The sequence below is a fragment of the Coregonus lavaretus genome, assembly GCF_964263955.1.
Source record: "Coregonus lavaretus genome assembly, contig: HAP1_SCAFFOLD_388, whole genome shotgun sequence".
NCBI classification, from domain to species: domain Eukaryota; kingdom Metazoa; phylum Chordata; class Actinopteri; order Salmoniformes; family Salmonidae; genus Coregonus; species Coregonus lavaretus.
Genome location: NW_028166980.1, coordinates 151,555 through 174,280, shown reverse-complemented (window position 1 = coordinate 174,280; position 22,726 = coordinate 151,555). Strand labels below are relative to the sequence as shown.

General features: G+C 41.4%; 1 protein-coding gene across 1 annotated transcript; it reads right to left on the bottom strand.

The window, feature by feature from the left end:
* Positions 1-5,633: 5,633 nt before the first annotated feature.
* On the bottom strand, positions 5,634-21,667 carry LOC311114042 (uncharacterized protein; the record flags this gene model as incomplete). Its single annotated transcript, XM_084189316.1, has 2 exons — positions 5,634-6,224; positions 21,284-21,667. The coding sequence occupies 2 exons, from the start codon at positions 21,665-21,667 to the stop codon at positions 5,634-5,636; spliced, it is 975 nt and encodes a 324-aa protein (XP_084045442.1).
* Positions 21,668-22,726: the final 1,059 nt, after the last annotated feature.

Below are 22,726 nucleotides of genomic sequence, written 5' to 3'. Positions count from 1 at the left end.
GAAATATGCTCAACCGAGCAAACACAACACTGACGAAAACAATCACACACAACACAAGACAAACACAACGAGAAACTTATAGGATACTAATCACGTAAAACAGAAACAGGTGTGACACAAACAGACAAAAGCAAACGAACATGAAAACATAAATCGGTGGCAGCTAGAATTCCGGAGACGACGAACGCCGAAGCCTGCCCGAACAAGGGAGAGAGGCAGCCTCGGCCGAAACCGTGACAGGTGCCTTTCTCTAAGCAGTAGGAAGCAGATTATTCAGTCAACCTTTTTATCTGTTCTTGATTATGGTGATGTTATTTATCAAAGTCCAGCTGCTACTACTCCTAAACCTTTGGATGCCATCTACCACAGTGCCCTTTGTTTTGTTACAGGCGACAGTTTTGATACTCATCACTGCATCAAAAAGTTGTCTGGACTTCGCTAAAGACCCGTAGATCTCTACATTATCCCCCTTTTTGTTTCCAAGGCCCTTTTTCATAACCTTCTGTCTTATCTAACTTTGCTGTTGAAGTATAGACACCTGAGTTGTGTAACCCGTTCACAGGATTGGTTAACTCTTGAGGTTCCTAGGGTCTCCACCGAGCTAAAAGGTAAATCTGCTTTTAGTTTTAATGCACCGTATTAATGGAACAAAATTCTAAAATAAATTGTTTCTTGATGTTCTGGTGCCGTTCGGGTAATTTAAAGTATTGATTGGGAATTTATTTGTGGCGGAATGTAACAGTTTTTCTGGGTGATTCGTGATGTTTGATTTTTGTTTGTATTTTAAAGAGTATATGTTTGGGTATTATGTGTATATTGATGTTGTATATACATGCATAAAAGACACCTAGGTCTCAATATATTTTCCCATGACTGTGTTTTTGTATTTTAATGAGTATATGTTTGGGTATAATGTGTATATTGATGTTGTATATACATGTTTAAAAGACACCTAGGTCTCAATATATTTTCCCATGACTGTGTTTTTGTATTTTAATGAGTATATGTTTGGGTATAATGTGCATATTGATGTTGTATATACATGTGTAAAAGACACCTAGGTCTCAATATATTTTCCCTTGACTGTGTTTTTGTATTTTAATGAGTATATGTTTGGGTATAATGTTTATATTGGTGTTGTATATTCATGTGGAAAAGAGATCTAGGTCTCAATATATTTTCCCATGACTGTGTTTTTGTATTTTAATGAGTATATGTTTGGGTATAATGTTTATATTGATGTTGTATATACATGTGGAAAAGAGATCTCAATATATTTTCCCATGACTGTGTTTTTGTATTTTAATGAGTATATGTTTGGGTATTATGTGTATATTGATGTTGTATATACAGTGGGGAAAAAAAGTATTTAGTCAGCCACCAATTGTGCAAGTTCTCCCACTTAAAAAGATGAGAGAGGCCTGTAATTTTCATCATAGGTACACGTCAACTATGACAGACAAATTGAGGAAAAAACATTGAGAAAATCACATTGTAGGATTTTTTATGAATTTATTTGCAAATTATGGTGGAAAATAAGTATTTGGTTACCTACAAACAAGCAAGATTTCTGGCTCTCACAGACCTGTAACTTCTTCTTGAAGAGGCTCCTCTGTCCTCCACTCGTTACCTGTATTAATGGCACCTGTTTGAACTTGTTATCAGTATAAAAGACACCTGTCCACAACCTCAAACAGTCACACTCCAAACTCCACTATGGCCAAGACCAAAGAGCTGTCAAAGGACACCAGAAACAAAATTGTAGACCTGCACCAGGCTGGGAAGACTGAATCTGCAATAGGTAAGCAGCTTGGTTTGAAGAAATCAACTGTGGGAGCAATTATTAGGAAATGGAAGACATACAAGACCACTGATAATCTCCCTCGATCTGGGGCTCCACGCAAAATCTCACCCCGTGGGGTCAAATTGATCACAAGAACGGTGAGCAAAAATCCCAGAACCACACGGGGGGACCTAGTGAATGACCTGCAGAGAGCTGGGACCAAAGTAACAAAGCCTACCATCAGTAACACACTACGCCGCCAGGGACACAAATCCTGCAGTGCCAGACGTGTCCCCCTGCTTAAGCCAGTACATGTCCAGGCCCGTCTGAAGTTTACTAGAGTGCATTTGGATGATCCAGAAGAGGATTGGGAGAATGTCATATGTCATATGGTCAGATGAAACCAAAATAGAACTTGTCGTGTTTGGAGGACAAAGAATGCTGAGTTGTATCCAAAGAACACCATACCTACTGTGAAGCATGGGGGTGGAAACATCATGCTTTGGGGCTGTTTTTCTGCAAAGGGACCAGGACGACTGATCCGTGTAAAGGAAAGAATGAATGGGGCCATGTATCGTGTGATTTTGAGTGAAAACCTCCTTCCATCAGCAAGGGCATTGAAGATGAAACGTGGCTGGGTCTTTCAGCATGACAATGATCCCAAACACACCGCCCGGGCAACGAAGGAGTGGCTTCGCAAGAAGCATTTCAAGGTCCTGGAGTGGCCTAGCCAGTCTCCAGATCTCAACCCCATAGAAAATCTTTGGAGGGAGTTGAAAGTCCGTGTTGCCCAGCGACAGCCCCAAAACATCACTGCTCTAGAGGAGATCTGCATGGAGGAATGGGCCAAAATACCAGCAACAGTGTGTGAAAACCTTGTGAAGACTTACAGAAAACGTTTGACCTGTGTCATTGCCAACAAAGGGTATATAACAAAGTATTGAGAAACTTTTGTTATTGACCAAATACTTATTTTCCACCATAATTTGCAAATAAATTCATTAAAAATCCTACAATGTGATTTTCTGGATTTTCTTTCCTCATTTTGTCTGTCATAGTTGACGTGTACCTATGATGAAAATTACAGGCCTCTCTCATCTTTTTAAGTGGGAGAACTTGCACAATTGGTGGCTGACTAAATACTTTTTTTCCCCACTGTACATGTGTAAAAGAGACCTAGGTCTCAATATATTTTCCCATGACTGTGTTTTTGTATTTTAATGAGTATATGTTTGGGTATAATGTGTATATTGATGTTGTATATTCATGTGGAAAAGAGACCTAGGTCTCAATATATTTTCCCATGACTGTGTTTTTGTATTTTAATGAGTATATGTTTGGGTATAATGTGTATATTGATGTTGTATATTCATGTGGAAAAGAGATCTAGGTCTCAATATATTTTCCCATGACTGTGTTTTTGTATTTTAATGAGTATATGTTTGGGTATAATGTGTATATTGATGTTGTATATTCATGTGGAAAAGAGATCTAGGTCTCAATATATTTTCCCATGACTGTGTTTTTGTATTTTAATGAGTATATGTTTGGGTATAATGTGTATATTGATGTTGTATATTCATGTGGAAAAGAGATATAGGTCTCAATATATTTTCCCATGACTGTGTTTTTGTATTTTAATGAGTATATGTTTGGGTATAATGTGTATATTGATGTTGTATATTCATGTGGAAAAGAGATATAGGTCTCAATATATTTTCCCATGACTGTGTTTTTGTATTTTAATGAGTATATGTTTGGGTATAATGTGTATATTGATGTTGTATGTACATGTGTAAAAGATACCTAGGTCTCAATATATTTTCCCATGACTGTGTTTTTGTATTTTAATGAGTATATGTTTGGGTATAATGTGTATATTGATGTTGTATATTCATGTGGAAAAGAGATATAGGTCTCAATATATTTTCCCATGACTGTGTTTTTGTATTTTAATGAGTATATGTTTGGGTATAATGTGTATATTGATGTTGTATATTCATGTGGAAAAGAGATATAGGTCTCAATATATTTTCCCATGACTGTGTTTTTGTATTTTAATGAGTATATGTTTGGGTATAATGTGTATATTGATGTTGTATATTCATGTGGAAAAGAGATATAGGTCTCAATATATTTTCCCATGACTGTGTTTTTGTATTTTAATGAGTATATGTTTGGGTATAATGTGTATATTGATGTTGTATGTACATGTGTAAAAGATACCTAGGTCTCAATATATTTTCCCATGACTGTGTTTTTGTATTTTAATGAGTATATGTTTGGGTATAATGTGTATATTGATGTTGTATATTCATGTGGAAAAGAGATATAGGTCTCAATATATTTTCCCATGACTGTGTTTTTGTATTTTAATGAGTATATGTTTGGGTATAATGTGTATATTGATGTTGTATATTCATGTGGAAAAGAGATATAGGTCTCAATATATTTTCCCATGACTGTGTTTTTGTATTTTAATGAGTATATGTTTGGGTATAATGTGTATATTGATGTTGTATATTCATGTGGAAAAGAGATCTAGGTCTCAATATATTTTCCCATGACTGTGTTTTTGTATTTTAATGAGTATATGTTTGGGTATAATGTGTATATTGATGTTGTATATTCATGTGGAAAAGAGATCTAGGTCTCAATATATTTTCCCATGACTGTGTTTTTGTATTTTAATGAGTATATGTTTGGGTATAATGTGTATATTGATGTTGTATATTCATGTGGAAAAGAGATATAGGTCTCAATATATTTTCCCATGACTGTGTTTTTGTATTTTAATGAGTATATGTTTGGGTATAATGTGTATATTGATGTTGTATATTCATGTGGAAAAGAGATATAGGTCTCAATATATTTTCCCATGACTGTGTTTTTGTATTTTAATGAGTATATGTTTGGGTATAATGTGTATATTGATGTTGTATGTACATGTGTAAAAGATACCTAGGTCTCAATATATTTTCCCATGACTGTGTTTTTGTATTTTAATGAGTATATGTTTGGGTATAATGTGTATATTGATGTTGTATATTCATGTGGAAAAGAGACCTAGGTCTCAATATATTTTCCCATGACTGTGTTTTTGTATTTTAATGAGTATATCTTTGGGTATAATGTGTATATTGATGTTGTATATTCATGTGGAAAAGAGATCTAGGTCTCAATATATTTTCCCATGACTGTGTTTTTGTATTTTAATGAGTATATGTTTGGGTATAATGTGTATATTGATGTTGTATATTCATGTGGAAAAGAGATCTAGGTCTCAATATATTTTCCCATGACTGTGTTTTTGTATTTTAATGAGTATATGTTTGGGTATAATGTGTATATTCATGTGGAAAAGAGATCTCAATATATTTTCCCATGACTGTGTTTTTGTATTTTAATGAGTATATGTTTGGGTATAATGTGTATATTGATGTTGTATATACATGTGGAAAGGAGATCTCAATATATTTCCCCCTTTAAAGTAAAGGTTCCATAAAAGGGGCATTTATTATTTGCAGCTCAAATCAATTTAAACTGTTTCTCCTCAAAGACTATTGATGCGGCATCTAAAAGTGATGGACTACAAACTGAGGGATGCTGCTATTGGGAAAGGAATGGTTTCCTCCTTAGACAAGCTGGTTGGCCTCTCCTCCCCAAACAGGAATGGTTTCCTCCTTAGACAAGCTGGTTGGCCTCTCCTCCCCAAACAGGAATGGTTTCCTCCTTAGACAAGCTGGTTGGCCTCTCCTCCCCAAATTTTTTTTGAAGTAAACAGATTTTTTTAATGATTTCATTAAACAACATGATTTTATGTGGCATCAACAAAAACAACAATTCTCAGTCAAAAACATAAGTCAGAACACAGCCTCTCTATTCTCTCATGTGATTTCAGGTCCTCTGACTGGGAAAATGTCTTTCCACAATGAGAGCAGTGGTATGTCTTCTCCTCCTGTGTATGTATTCTTTCATGCTTATTCAGATGTCTTAACCGGTTAAATGTCTTTCCACACAGGGAGCAGTGGTAGGTCTTATCCCCTCCTGTGTGTGTCCTCTCATGCCTAGTCAGGCCCCCTAACTTGGTAAAACTCTTTCCACACAGGGAGCATTGGTAGGGCTTTTCTTGTGGGTGTGTCCTCTCATGCTGTTTCAGGTTTACTAAACCCCTGAAAGTCTTTCCACACTCGGAACATTGATAAGGCTTCTCTCCTGTGTGTATTCTCTCATGAGTTTTCATGTTTATTAACCAGGTAAAAGTCATTCCACAGTGGGAGCAGTGGTAAGGCTTCTCTCCTGTATGTATCCTCCCGTGTAATTTCATGGACTTTAACTGGGTAAACCTCTTTCCACACATGGTGCATTGGTAAGGCTTTTCTCCTGTATGTGTCCTCTCGTGCATTTTCAAGGTGCCTAACCATCTAAAACTCTTTCCACACTGGGGACAGTGGTAAGGCTTCTCTCATGTGTGTATTCTCTTATGCTGTTTCAGGCTCACTAAACCCCTAAAACTCTTTCCACACTGAGAGCAATGGTAAGGCTTCTCTCCTGTGTGTGTCCCCTTGTGCCTATTCAGGTTCCCTAACTGGCTAAAACTCTTTCCACAGTGGGAACATTGGAAAGGATTTTCTCCAGTGTGTATTCTCTCATGCGTTTTCAGGCTCCCTAACCAGGTGAAAGTCATTCCACATTTGGAGCAGTGGTAAGGCTTCTCTCCCGAGTGTATTCTCTTGTGTATTAACAGGTACCCTAATTCGTTAAAACTCTTTCCACACTCTGAACACCGGAAAGGTTTCTCTCCTGTGTGTGTCCTCTCATGCCTTTTAAGGTGATATAACCAAAGAAAACCTTTCCCACACTCGGAACATTGGAAAGTATTTTTCCCTGTGTGTGCCCTCTCATGTTTCTTCAGGCTCCCTAATTTAGTAAAATTCCTTCCACAGTGGGAGCAGTGATGTTGTCCTGCTGGTTTGGGAGCCTCTGATTGGTCTGATTGCCCTGAAGGACCCTGGTCTGGGTCCCCTGAAGGACTCTTCCCGCTGTCAGAGGGAGAGTCTGGTCTCTCTCCTGCCAAAGACAAACAGAGTATCCAGTTACTGTGTGTCCAAACTCGTGAAACAGACGTCTATGATTGGTTCAGATTTGGTCTTGTTTGGGGGTGGAGTTCATGAAAGTAATAGCCAGTGTGAAGAACAGTGGTCACCAAGGCAACCTAGACAATCATCAAACATTTCGGTCGCAGTGTGTTTTCCGTTTTCTCCCGCAGTATTCTTAAAGTTAATGTGAATTTAGCAGTAAAACCGTATTTCTTTTCAAATATTATTTTGGTGATCCCTTTCTGGAGTACGCAAGACTACTTTGCTTTCAAAATGTCACGAAACATAAAGCGCTAAAATGAACATTCGAGGCCATCAAGCTTCTTCTACGCTCTGAGAAAGTTAAGATGAAAATGTATGTAGTTGAATACAAGCATCATATTCCCTATATAGTGCACTACTTTAGACCACTGTGGGCAAGAGGTTTCTGGTACTTTTCAAAGCAGATTCAACTAATCCGCGAAACGAGACTGCCTGTTATTGCATCACTCAAAACAACAACAGAGTTCCACACCATGATGATTACAGCCCTTTACAACTGACTCCGAACTGACTACCTGAAAAAGGTACAGGAGACCTGACTACCTCTCTGGAGGCTGACGTGAAAAGCCTGGCTGGGAGACCTGACTACCTCTCTGGAGGCTGACTTTAAACGCCTGGCTGGGAGAGCTGACTACCTCTCTGGAGGCTGACGTGAAACGCCTGGCTGGGAGACCTGACTACCTCTCTGGAGGCAGACGTGAAACGCCTGGCTGGGAGACCTGACTACCTCTCTGGAGGCTGACGTGAAACGCCTGGCTGGGAGACCTGACTACCTCTCTGGAGGCAGACGTGAAACGCCTGGCTAGGAGACCTGACTACCTCTCTGGAGGCTGACGTGAAACGCCTGGCTGGGAGACCTGACTACCTCTCTGGAGGCTGACGTGAAACGCCTGGCTGGGAGACCTGACTACCTCTCTGGAGGCTGACGTGAAACGCCTGGCTGGGAGACCTGACTACCTCTCTGGAGGCTGATGTGAAATGCCTGGCTGCGGATCTTAAAAAGGTGCAGGAGAGCTGTGTGAGCTTAGAGGGATTTTCTTGCCCCAATAACCTGAGACTGGTATCGGTCCCAGAGTCAGCAGAAATGCCTCGCGCAAACAGATTTTGTTTCCGGGCTGCTGAAGGATGTTCTCATTTACGTTACATTTACGTCATTTAGCAGACGCTCTTATCCAGAGCGACTTACAAATTGGTGCATTCACCTTATAGCCAGTGGGTTAACCACTTTACAATTATTATTATTATTAATTTTATTTCTTTTTGGGGGGGGGGGGGGGGTAAGGGATTACATTATCTTCCACATTTCTGTTACGTTACAGCCTTATTCTAAAATTGATGATATAAAAATGTTCCTTGTCAATCTACACACAATACCCCATAATGCCAAAGCAAAAACAGGTTTTTAGATTTATTTGCTAATAATCCCCAGGAATAATTCTCAGAGTAATAATGTTACTATATAATGTTATAATGTATAATATAATAATATGATGTAATATAATATAAAGATACTTGGAAAAAGAAGCTGAATAGAATGACAGAATGACAACATTAGAACTAAACAATTCAACCTCCTTCCTCCACCCCCCCCCCACCCCCCCCCACCCCAGACAATACCTCCCCAAACGAGGTACAAGCCTAAATAGAACACGTTTTCTCTCCCAGTCAGTCAGAGAGTTTGGTCTTAAACCCAAACCCAGTCCTTTTTAAAGTAGCGTTCTGTGTTCGTGAATCAGGCAGCAAAAAAAAAAAGAGAGAGAATTCAAAGTGAATCCCAAGACCAAACGAAATTAGAAAAGCACCACTTATAGATGTATAAAATGGTATCCCCAGTCTTATAACGGGGAGAGAAAACAAAATACCATGTATCAAGCCCAAAACCTCTCATTTAAAGTAAGCAACTCGTAGTAAAACGACAAAATTATACATCTAGTTGGACGATGTGACAACGTACAGCCAAGACCACAAAACTACGTCTGTGCAACGTTGAAAGTTTACTGGGTAAAAATTACATTAAAAAGCTACAACATTGAAGTGATGAACACACCCCCCCCCCCCCCAACCCCAAAACGTTTCAATAAAATCAAAACGTGTAGCTTCGGCACATTTACTGTTTACTGAGTCGAGACAAACGGATGCTGTAAACAAATAACCAAACATGTAGGTAAATGAGACAGTATATAAACAAAGGAATTACGTAAACCCTAATAACATTCAATAAGCCTGAGTGGGTTCGCCTCCTCCCAAACTATACGGGACAGTACAGTTAGAACTAAACATAGTTCTGCTACGGCTTCTTACTGTTACTATTAACAAGCCACTGTTTCTGATCTATGAGTTCAATACTTCTTGATGTGAGCCATAGCCTCATCTGGAGGGAGTCAAAAGTGTAGTCTTTTGCATCATGAGAAAGCCACAGGTGGGCCGGGAATCGCAGTCCGTACTTCACACCTGGATGGTCGCGTAGCTGTCGTTTGGCCTGCCCGAAAGCTGAGCGCTGCCTGGACACAGTGGGGGGAGTAGTCCTGGTAGATAGAGAAGCTCTGTCCTTGAAAGCTCAGAGTGGTATTGTGGGCTCAGAGAATCGACATCTTCTCATGGAAAAAGTGCTGAATGATGTCACGGGGGCCTCTCACTGTCCTGTGGCCTTGGGCGCAGTGACCGGTGGGCACGATCAATCAGGGGCTTCTCATCCATGGCGAGAACTGGACAACACCCTGGACAACACCCTGTCGTTCTCCGCTAACATCAAGGCGGTGACCCGATCCTGTAGGTTCATGCTCTACAACATTCGGAGAGTACGACCCTGCCTTACACAGGAAGCGGCACAGGTCCTAATCCAGGCACTTGTCATCTCCCGTCTGGATTACTGCAACTCGCTGTTGGCTGGGCTCCCTGCCTGTGCCATTAAACCCCTACAACTCATCCAGAATGCCGCAGCCCGTCTGGTGTTCAACCTTCCCAAGTTCTCTCACGTCACCCCGCTCCTCCGCACACTCCACTGGCTTCCAGTTGAAGCTCGCATCTGCTACAAGACCATGGTGCTTGCCTACGGAGCTGTGAGGGGAACGGCACCTCCGTACCTTCAGGCTATGATCAGTCCCTACACCCAAACGAGGGCATTGCGTTCATCCACCTCTGGCCTGCTGGCTCCCCTTCCTCTGCGGAAGCATAGTTCCCGCTCAGCCCAGTCAAAACTGTTCGCTGCTCTGGCACCCCAATGGTGGAACAAGCTCCCTCACGACGCCAGGACAGCGGAGTCACTCACCACCTTCCGGAGACACTTGAAACCCCACCTCTTTAAGGAATACCTGGGATAGGATAAAGTAATCCTTCTACCCCCCCCCCCCCCCCCTTACTCCACCCCCCCAAAAAAATAAAAATATTGTAAAGTGGTTATCCCACTGGCTATAAGGTGAATGCACCAATTTGTAAGTCGCTCTGGATAAGAGCGTCTGCTAAATGACGTAAATGTAAAATGTAATACCGACAACTTTGAGAAAAAACACTATAGGAGATGGCTTTGCAAATTCATAACATGATGCTAGTAGCATAGCATCTCTCTCCATTGAATTGACAAGCGAACTCCAAATATCCAAAGTGAAAAACACATTTAAGGCGGTACTTACTGGTGTTAATCAGATCTCCCATCTCCTCCTCTTCATCTTTCAACGTGACAGTAATCTCTCCCTCCTTCTTCACTCCAAAAACGGCATCCTCCTCTAGAAGAGAGAGAACCACTGTAACATCCTCCTCCTCTTTCACTCTGAACGCGTCTTCCTCTTCTTTCACTGTAACATCCTCCTCCTCTTTCACTCTGAACGCGTCTTCCTCTTCTTCTTTCACGGTAACAGCTTCACCCTCTACTTGTTTTTGTATTGTAACATCCTCCTCCTCTTTCACTAGAGCTTCTTTCTCCGTCCAGCAGACCTCCTCTTCTTTAGCAGGAGGAGAGTAGCTTAGTGAGCTCATGGTCGGGGATGTTAGCTATCTAGGCTAGTGCTAACTTAACAAGCCAGCTAGCTGACTAATAACAACTTAATATTAAATTAAATAGGTTAACAAGTAGATACGACCGAAGTGTGTTTAAACACAGTAGCTAATATACACCGAAAACGTCTAGAGCTTGAATCTTTCGGCTGTTGGCTAATCAGCTACGGAGGTGGTTGACTGTTGCCTCCCGTCCACTAGATTATACGTCACGCTTTCAGCATCTTCTGAAAGACACACATCGCCATCTGCTGACTGGAGTGGGTATCGCGGTTGAGGAAAATATTTTATTTTCAAAGTTTATTTTAAATGTATATAATTAAATAATACTATTATATTGAGACGTACAAAGACAGGGATGTGTTGATTGATTAGTGCAGATTTTTAACGAGTTCAAATTTAAAAAAATATACTACAGCACATCCGCATTTAAGGCAGTTTCATTAAGTCAAACAAAATCTAAATAAGTAACTATCTAACATGCTGCTCCTACATGGTGTAACAATACATAAAGTAGATGTATATAATGAACAGACTAGATCTATACTGCTCCAACATGGTGTAACAATACATCATATAGATGTATATAATGAACAGACTAGGTCTATACTGCTCCAACATGGTGTAACAATACAGTGCATTCGGAAAGTGTTCAGACCATTGGCTTTTCCCACATTTTGTTATGTTACAGCCTTATTCTAAAATAGACTAAAATAAAATAAAAATCCTCATCAATACATAATTACATAATGACGAAGCAAAAACACGTTTTTGTTTTTGTTGCTAATTTATATAAATAAAGAAAAAATGAAGTATCACATTTACATAAATATTAATATTAACATTAATTAATTAATTAATAAAAACGTTAATATATCATTTACATATGTATTCAGACCCTTTACTACGTACTTTGTTGAAGCACCTTTGGCAGCGATTACAGCATCGAGTCTTCTTGGGTGTGATGCTACAAGCTTGGCAAACCTGTATTTGGGGAGTTTCTCCCATTCTTACATTTACATTTTAGTCATTTAGCAGACGCTCTTATCCAGAGCGACTTACAGTTAGTGAAAACATATATATATTTTTTTATACTGGCCCCCCGTGGGAATCGAACCCACAACCCTGGCGTTGCAAACGCCATGCTCTATCAACTGAGCTACATCCCTGCCGGCCATTCCCTCCCCTACCCTGGATGACGCTGGGCCAATTGTGCGCCACCCATGAGTCTCCCGATCGCGGCCGGCTGCAACAGAGCCTGGATTCGAACCAGGATCTCTAGTGGCACAGTTAGCACTGCGATGCGGCGCCTTAGACCACTGTGCCACTCAGGAGACAAGCTTCTCTGCAGATCCTCTCAAGCTCTGTCAGGTTGGATGGGGAGCGTCGCTGCACAGCTATTTTCAGGTCTCTACAGAGATGTTAGATCGGGTTCAAGTCGGGCTCTGGCTGGTCCACTCAAGGTTATTCAGAGACTTGTCCCGAAGCCACTCCTGCGTTGTCTTGGTTGTGTGCTTAGGGTCGTTGTCCTATTGGAAGGTGAACCTTCACCCCAGTCTGAGGTCCTGAGAGCTCTGGAGCAGGTTTTCATCTGTACTTTGCTCCATTCATCTTTCCCTCGATCCTGACTAGTCCCTACCACTGAAAAACATCCCCACAGCATGATGCTGCCACCACCATGCTTCACCGTAGGGAGGATGCCAGGTTTACGCCACCCTTGACGCTTGGCATTCAGGCCAAATAGTTCAATCTTGGTTTCATCAGACCAGAGAATCTTCTTTCTCATGGTCTGAGAGTCTTTAGGTACCTTTTGGCAAACTCCAAGCAGGCTGTCATGTGCCTTTTACTGAGGAGTGGCTTCCGTCTGGCCACTCTACCGTAAAGGCCTGATTTGTAGAGTGCTACAGAGATTGTTGTCCTTCTGGAAGGTTCTCCCATCCCAACTGAGGAACTCTGGAACTCTGTCAGTGGCCATCGGGTTCTTGGTCACCTCCCTGACCAAGGCCCTTCTCCCCCGATTGCTCAGTTTGGCCGGGCGGCCAGCTCTAGGAAGAGTCTTGGTGGTTCCAAACTTCTTCCATTTAAGAATGATGGAGGCCACTGTGTTCTTGGGACCCTTCAATATTGCAGACATGTTTTGGTACCCTTCCCCAGACACAATCCTGTCTCGGAGCGCTACGGACAACTCCTTCGACCTCATGGCTTGGTTTTTGCTCTGACATGCATTGTCAACTGTGGGACCTTATATAGACAGGTATAATCGTAAACAATATGATTTCATGTGGCATGAACAAAAACATTAATTCTCAGCCAAAAACAATAGTCAGAACACAGCCTCACTATTCTCTCAGGTGATTTTATTTATATTCAGATAAAATTAGGCTGCATTAATAAAATCATTTTTACAATCAGCACCAGTTTTATCTGACATGGTGGAATAATACTGATGGAAACAGTCATGAGGTAGTGAATGTTTTTCATGTCAACAACTTATCAATGTTACCAGAACATCACATTTTCATACACCTTTAGCTTGAGGACTTTACTATACAAATTAACTAAATGAAACACAAGTAAATTCAAAAGGTTTCAATGTTAGAATCAAGAAAAGCACATGCTATGAATCTAGTTAATCATTTACATTTTGCAATATCCAAATCATGTGATCAAATTCATTTTGCAATATCCAAATCATATATCCAATCAATTTCAATCAAATTAATTTAGCAAAAGCCTAATCTTATATATCAAATCAAAGTCTATAGGTTTCAAGGTTAGAATCAAGAAATGCAAAGCTCCATTCATCTATATAATAATTTACATTTAGCAATATCCAAATAATATAATGAACAACTGAGGGTGTATACCTGTAACCAATGCATTAAAGTTCATAACCAAAACAAAATACACATTTTATAGTATTTAATCTGATTTTAGATATGATCAGGCCTCGAGGTGAAAAAACCAAAATATGCCTATTTTTGAGTAAGAATTCATATAAACAAAATGTTTTCATGTGGCATAAACAAAAACACAAATTGTCAGTTTAAAAAATAAGACAGAACACAGCCTCTCTATTCTCTCATGTGATTTCAGGTTCTCTGACTGGGAATATGTCCTTCCACACAGAGAGAGAGCAGTGGTGGGGCTTTTTTCGTGTGTGTTCTCTTATGCTCCTTCAGGCTCCTTAACCAGGTAAAACTCTTTCCACACTGGGAGCAGTGGTAAGGCTTTTCTCCTGTGTGTATTCGCTCATGCTCTTTTAGATGCCCTCTCTGAGTAAAACTGTTTCCACACTGGGAACATTGGAATGCCTTTTCTCCTGTGTGTATTCTCTCATGACTTTTCAGGTTAGTTAACATGGTAAAACTCTTTCCACACTGGGAACATTGGAAAGGCTTTTCTCCTGTGTGTTTCCACTCATGCTCCTTCAGGCTCCTTAACTGAATAAAACTCATTCCACATTGGGAACATTGATAAGGCCTTTCTCCTGTGTGTATTCTCTCATGCCTTTTCAGGTTAGCTAACACGGTAAATCGCTTTCTACACTGGGAACATTGGAAAGGCTCTTCTCCTGTGTGTGTCCACTCATGAGATTTTAGGTCCCCTGATCGGGAAAATCCCTTTTCACATTGGAAGCAGTGGTAAGGCTTTTCTCCTGTGTGTATTCTCTCATGCCTTTTCAGGTTTTTTATTTTTATTTTTATTTCACCTTTATTTAACCAGGTAAGCCAGTTGAGAACAGGTTCTCATTTACAACTGCGACCTGGCCAAGATAAAGCAAAGTAGTGCAATAAAAACAACACAGAGTTACATATGGGGTAAAAAAACATAAAGTCAGAAATACAACAGAAAATATATATACAGTGTGTGCAAATGTAGCAAGTTATGGAGGTAAGGCAATAAATAGGCTATAGTGCAGAATAATTACAATAGTATTAACACTGGAATGCTAGATGTGCAAGAGATTATGTGCAAATAGAGATACTGGGGTGCAAAAGAGCAAAATAAATAACAATATAGGGATGAGGTAGTTGGGTGGGCTAATTTCAGATGGGCTGTGTACAGGTGCAGTGATCGGTAAGGTGCTCTGACAACTGATGCTTAAAGTTATTGAGGGAGATAAGAGTCTCCAGCTTCAGAGATTTTTGCAATTCGTTCCAGTCATTGGCAGCAGAGAACTGGAAGGAATGGCGGCCAAAGGAGGTGTTGGCTTTGGGAATGACCAGTGAGATATACCTGCTGGAGCGCAGACTACGGGTGGGTGCTGCTATGGTGACCAATGAGCTAAGATAAGGCGGGGATTTGCCTAGCAGTGATTTATAGATGGCCTGGAGCCAGTGGGTTTGACGACGGACATGTAGTGAGGACCAGCCAACAAGAGCGTACAGGTCACAGTGGTGGGTAGTCTATGGGGCTTTGGAGACAAAACGGATGGCACTGTGATAGACTACATCCAATTTGCTGAGTAGAGTGTTGGAGGCTATTTTGTAAATGACATCGCCGAAGTCAAGGATCGGTAGGATAGTCAGTTTTACGAGGGCATGTTTGGCAGCATGAGTGAAGGAGGCTTTGTTGCGAAATAGGAAGCCGATTCTAGATTTAACTTTGGATTGGAGATTCTTTATGTGAGTCTGGAAGTTGAGTTTACAGTCTAACCAGACACCTAGATATTTGTAGTTGTCCACATACTCTAGGTCAGACCCGTCGAGAGTGGTGATTCTAGTCGGGTGGGCGGGTGCTAGCAGCGTTCGATTGAAAAGCATGCATTTAGTTTTACTAGTGTTTAAGAGCAGTTGAAGGCTACTGAAGGATTGTTGTATGGCATTGAAGCTCGTTTGGAGGTTTGTTAACACAGTGTCCAATGAAGGGCCAGATGTATACAAAATGGTGTCGTCTGCGTAGAGGTGGATCTGAGAGTCACCAGCAGCAAGAGCGACATCATTGATATACACGGAGAAAAGTGTCGGCCCAAGAATTGAACCCTGTGGCACCCCCATAGAGACTGCCATAGGTCCAGACAACAGGCCCTCCGATTTGACACACTGAACTCTATCTGAGAAGTAGTTGGTGAACCAGGCGAGGCAGTCATTTGAGAAACCAAGGCTATTTAGTCTGCCAATAAGAATGCGGTGGTTGACAGAGTCGAAAGCCTTGGCCAGGTCGATGAAGACGGCTGCACAGTACTGTCTATTATCAATCGCGGTTATAATATCGTTTAGGACCTTGAGCGTGGCTGAAGTGCACCCGTGACCAGCTCGGAAACCGGATTGCATAGCGGAGAAGGTACGGTGGTATTCGAAATGGTCGATGATCTGTTTGTTAACTTGGCTTTCGAATACTTTCGAAAGGCAGGGCAGGATGGATATAGGTCTGTAGCAGTTTGGATCTAGAGTGTCACCCCCTTTGAAGAGGGGGATGACCGCGGCAGCTTTCCAATCTCTGGGGATCTCAGACGTTATGAAAGAGAGGTTGAACAGACTAGTAATAGGGGTTGCGACAATTTCGGCGGCTAGTTTTAGAAAGAAAGGGTCCAGATTGTCTAGCCCAGCTGATTTGTAGGGGTCCAGATTTTGCAGCGCTTTCAAAACATCAGCTGTCTGAATTTGTGTGAAGGAGAAGCGGGGGGGGGCATGGGCAAGTTGCAGCAGAGGGTGCAGAGTTGGTGGCCGGGTTAGTGGTAGCCAGATGGAAAGCATGGCCAGCTGTAGCAAAATGCTTGTTGAAATTCTCGATTATTGTAGATTTATCGGTGGTGATAGTGTTTCCTAGCCTCAGTGCAGTGGGCAGCTGGGAGGAAGTGCTCTTATTCTCCATGGACTTTACAGTGTCCCAAAACTTTTTGGAGTTAGTGCTACAGGAAGCAAATTTCTGTTTGAAAAAGTTAGCCTTTGCTTTCCTGACTGCTTGTGTATATTGGTTCCTAACTTCCCTGAAAAGTTGCATATCGCGGGGGCTATTTGATGCTAATGCTGTACGCCACAGGATGTTTTTGTGCTGGTCAAGGGCAGTCAAGTCTGAGGAGAACCAGGGGCTATATCGGTTCTTAGTTCTGTATTTTTTGAATGGGGCATGTTTATTTAAGATTGAGAGGAAATTACTTTTAAGGAACAACCAGGCATCCTCTACTGACGGAATGAGATCTATATCCATCCAGGATACCTGGGCCAGGTCAATTAGGAAGGCCTCCTCGCTAAAGTGTTTTAGGGAGCGTTTGACAGTGATGAGGGGTGGTCGTTTGACCGCGGACCCGTTACGGACGCAGGCAATAAGGCAGTGATCGCTGAGATCCTGGTTGAAGACAGCTGAGGTGTATTTAGAGGGTGTGTTAGTCAGGATGATATCTATGAGGGTACCCATGTTTACGGATTTAGGGTTGTACCTGGTAGGTTCGTTGATAATTTGCGTGAGCTAACAGGGTAAAACTCTTTCTACACTGGGAACATTGGAAAGGCTTTTCTCCTGTATGTATTCTCTCATGCCGTTTTAGGTTCCCTAACCAGCTAAAACTCTTTCCACAGTGGGAGCAGCGGTGTTGTCTCGCTGGTTTGGACGTCTCTGGGTCTGGTTCCCCTGAAGGACTCTTCCCGCTGTCAGAGGGAGAGTCTGGTCTCTCTCCTACCAAAGACAAACATAGTATCTAATTAAACAGAGACCTGAATGAAACCTCCACATGATAAAACTGTCTTCCTATGAGCTTTAATCAAGACTAGATCCCTCAATACAAGAGCTTGTCATCAAAGAGTGGCTGGGTAAATCCATTTGAATTCCAATACATTTTTGACAGCATCCCTTTTGAAATCCTAGCAAGTCTAGTGTTGAGGAGGATGTCAGAGTTGACACTAGGATGTCTAGGAAGCAGCTGATTGTTGAACAGAGTAAAGATGGTTCCCTCTCCCCTCTTTCTGCTGAGATACGTCCAGAGGAGGAGTTTGATGAAGTTCGTGTTGGGTTACTTTGACAGACATGGTGTTCTAATGAGGAAATGGCGTTCTCATGCCACTTCTGGGCAAGACGATTGGCCCAACGTATCTCAAATTGTTGTTCCAGTTACACTTGGACAAGAGATACTGAGGTTGGCTCACGATGGTAGTATGGCAGGCCATCTTGGGGTCAACAAGACATTTGACCATATTTTGCATAACTTCTTCTGGCCTGGTCTGAAACAGGATGTTGTGTCTTACTGTAAAATCCTGTTGTGTTTTCCAGCAGACAGGTAAACCGAACCAAGCTGTACCGGTTGCACCTTTGCAGCCTATTCCTGCTTTTGACAAACCTTTTCAGCAGGGTTCTGGTGGACTGTGTTGGTCCTTTTCCAAAGCCAAGAGTGGTAAGCATTTCAGTTATGTCATGATAGACTATTTATAATGCAGACATGATATAATAGTTCATATGTATTACAGGTTGAGTCTTCTGTTTGAGTGACATTTTTGGTTTCTTGCTGGGGATGATGTCACAATGGATGTTAAAAAACACGTTCCTACATTTCCGCGCAGCAGGGCCAAGTACTTCTATGCGTGCTCAGGCGCACACACTCCCTCAACATTATCAGGACAGAGAAACCAGACACATGCTCATTTCTCACATGGAGCACTCCAAACAAAAAGACAATATAAAAAATTGACTAATCTAGTAAAATGATGGTAGTGAAATACAGTAAACCAAAACTTGATTCTTACAAGTGTAGCAGGTTGTGAAACTCCGCAGACAACATTTGAACTCAGAGAATGAGAACGGTTAAATGACTGTAATTAATACATGCTTTAACATAAATGAATGTAACCAAATGACAGGGGATTAACGGTACATTGACTACTGGTGACATATGTAATGGGGAATTCACACAATGAAACAAATGAATGCGCAAAGAATTGGTGGAAGCCAGCGGAGGACATTCTGAAGAGAGACTGGCCTATATCTTCTCCACATAACCCTCCCCTTCTTCTTCTGGTCTCAACATATTAAATGATACTGAAGAGGCATTATCTTCACACATATTCTAGATGCTTTTCACTGACAGCCACCACTCAGCAATCAGATAGACCTATCGCCACGGCAATGCCCAAACTGCTGGCTTCCCAAACAGGCTGTGATCTGAAACTATCCACAGCTATGTTTTATTAAAGACGCTAATAATCCCTGATTCCTCTGTGGCCAAGTCATGCTTTCTGGTGAAGTATTTTTTATTTATTTCTGTATAGACAGGAGTAAATATATAGTTTTGGCAAATTTATTTCCATTGACTTTCCTATTGGACCCAGACCTATGTCATTTCTCTTCTGTTCCATTAACTTTCCTATTGGACCCAGCGCAATGCCATTTCTCTCCTGGTCTATTGGTTCTCATATCACCTTTCTTTCGTTGTCCAGAAGCCAAAGGCACAATCCTAGTCATATTAGCATCCCATCCTAGTCATATTAGCATCCCATCCTAGTCATATTAGCATCCCATCCTAGTCATATTAGCATCCCATCCTAGTCATATTAGCATCCCATCCTAGTAGCATCCCATCCTAGTCATATTAGCATCCCATCCTAGTCATATTAGCATCCCATCCTAGTCATATTAGCATCCCATCCTAGTCATATTAGCATCCCATCCTAGTCATATTAGCATCCCATCCTAGTCATATTAGCATCCCATCCTAGTCATATTAGCATCCCATCCTAGTCATATTAGCATCCCATCCTAGTCATATTAGCATCCCATCCTAGTCATATTAGCATCCCATCCTAGTCATATTAGCATCCCATCCTAGCCATATTAGCATCCCATCCTAGTCATATTAGCATCCCATCCTAGTCATATTAGCATCCCATCCTAGTCATATTAGCATCCCATCCTAGTCATATTAGCATCCCATCCTAGCCATATTAGCATCCCATCCTAGTCATATTAGCATCCCATCCTAGTCATATTAGCAACCCATCCTAGTCATATTAGCATCCCATCCTAGTCATATTAGCATCCCATCCTAGTCATATTAGCATCCCATCCTAGTCATATTAGCATCCCATCCTAGTTGTTGCATCTTTAGATTCCCCCTCTTTCTAAGTTTCTAACAGAGATTTTTTATCTCTGTCACATTTGGAACCACTATTAGGTGTGCTGGTTAGAACGGTGTTTTCCCGTGAATTGCATTTTGGCAAACGTTTTGAAAATGACGTTTTTATTGGCTGCTTCATTAAATGAGTTGCATGTCCTGTTAAGATTCATTACCATAATGTAAATGTGATGTCATTCTGAGCACCGTGGGTGGACGCCCCTAACATATAACATTTACATTTGAGTCATTTAGCAGACGCTCTTATCCAGAGCGACTTACAGGAGCAATTAGGGTTAAGTGCCTTGCTCAAGGGCACATCAACAGATTTTTCACCTAGTCGGCTCTGGGATTAGAACCAGCGACCTTTCGGTTACTGGCACAACGCTCTTAACCACTAAGTTACCTGGTATGGTCGAATTTGGTCAACAACTAAATGAATGGCTTATTTTCTACGTGACGTTTACTTGATCAAATAGAAGTTTCGTAATGCTTAAGTTGTTCTGAGTGTACTGATAAGTAGGACACGTGACATACCGACAACTTTGAGAAAAAAAACCACTATAGGAGTTGCCTCGAGATGGCTATGCATATTCATGACATGAGGCTAGTAGCATAGCATTTCTCTCCATTGAATACAGGCGGTTGACGTCAACAACCCTCACAGAATATTTAAGAAAAAAATGGATTACAACAATAAGATGTATCCACCAATCCAAATAAAGGATCGGCTGGAGCTCAACAGCAGTGCCGCTTTGTGGACAACGACTCCCCTCATTATGGCGGAGAGACATCTGGTCAGTATCTCCATGGCAACCCAACTCTCGCATGGCAATATTTAGTACATCGTCACTACACGAAAATCACTACATGCCCCCCCCAGTCTGCGGTCAGCAGATAGACAAACGGAACGGAGAAAACAAGGGGGTAGCTTGCTCTCTACGTCATCTCATTATAGACATATCTGGTCATCAGATCCTCTGTAGCTCAGCTGGTAGAGCACGGCGCTTGTAACGCCAAGGTAGTGGGTTCGATCCCCGGGACCACCCATACACAAAAATGTATGCACACATGACTGTAAGTCGCTTTGGATAAAAGCGTCTGCTAAATGGCATATTAATTATTAATATTAATTAATTAATCATCCTAGGGCCCTCCATTGAAGAGGAATTGAAAAGCGAACTCCGAATATCCAAAGTGAAAAACAAATTTAAGGCGGTACTTACTGGTGTTAATCAGATCTCCCATCTCCTCCTCTTCATCTTTCAATGTGACAGTAATCTCTCCCTCCTTCTTCACTCCAAAACATGCATCCTCCTCTATCTCTTCCTCCTCTTCTTTCACTGTAACATCCTCCTCCTCTTTCACTCTGAACGCGTCTTCCTCTTCTTTCACTGTAACATCCTCCTCCTCTTTCACTCTGAACGCGTCTTCCTCTTCTTTCACTGTAACATCCTCCTCCTCTTTCACTCTGAACGCGTCTTCCTCTTCTTTCACTGTAACATCCTCCTCCTCTTTCACTCTGAACGCGTCTTCCTCTTCTTTCACTGTAACGTCTTTCTCTTCTTCTTTCACGGTAACAGCTTCACCCTCTACTTGTTTTTGTATTGTAACATCCTCCTCTTCCTCCTCCTCTTTCACTAGAGCTTCTTTCTCCGTCCAGCAGACCTCCTCTTCTTTAGCAGGAGGAGAGTAGCTTAGTGAGCTCATGGTCGGGGATGTTAGCTAGCTAGGCTAGTGCTAACTTAACCAGCCAGCTACTGTAGCTGACTAATAAAAACAACTTAATATTAAATTAAATAGGTTAACAAGTAGATACGACAGACGTGTGTTTAAAACACAGTAGCTAATATACACCGAACACGTATAAAGAGCTCGAATGTTTCGACTATGTTGGCTAGCAAGGTACGGAGGTGGTAGACTAGCTGTTTTTGGAGAAAAATCCTGTCCACTAGATTATACGTCACGATAGCAGCATAGCCTGAAAGACCCACATCGCCATCTACTGACTGGAGTGGGTAACGCAGTTGACGAAAATATTATATTTTAAGACAAAGTTAATTTAAATGTATTTAAGAAACGTTTTTTTTTTTTTTTTACTTTAGTTTACAGTGCATTCGGAAAGTATTCAGACCCCTTGACTTTTCCCACATTTTGTTACGTTACAGCCTTATTCTAAAACGGATTCAATTAAATGTTTTCCTCATCAATCTACACACAATACCCCATGTGTGAACGATGGCTAGCTCCTCCACTGATCCCAGTTCAGTTCAACATGTGGTTACTAGCTAGCTAAGGTATTGTATGTGTGAACGATGGCTAGGCTCCTCCACTGATCCCAGTTCAGTTCAACATGTGGTTACTAGCTAGCTAAGGTATTGTATGTGTGAACGATGGCTAGCTCCTCCACTGATCCCAGTCCTTTGTATTGTGCGTCTATGTTGTAGACCAGGGGTGTCAAACGTACGGCCCGCGGGCCGGATCAGGCCCGCAAACGGGTTTAATCCGGCCCGCGAGATGATTTTGAAAAAAAATATATATATATATATATTTTTTTAAGTATAAAAATGCGCTGCAATTTTTCAATAAAATAAACTGCTGTTCCAATTGCGTCCACTGGATGGCGCAATAGCAATTGTGTTAAGCAAGCAAACTGTTTATGCCGGGGCAGAGCAAGTAGGTCAAGCACGTGCAGCCAATGAGCTACTTTGTTTTGCCCGCGATATTTATTACGGCTTCTACTTTTAACATTATGTGCTTTGGCACCCT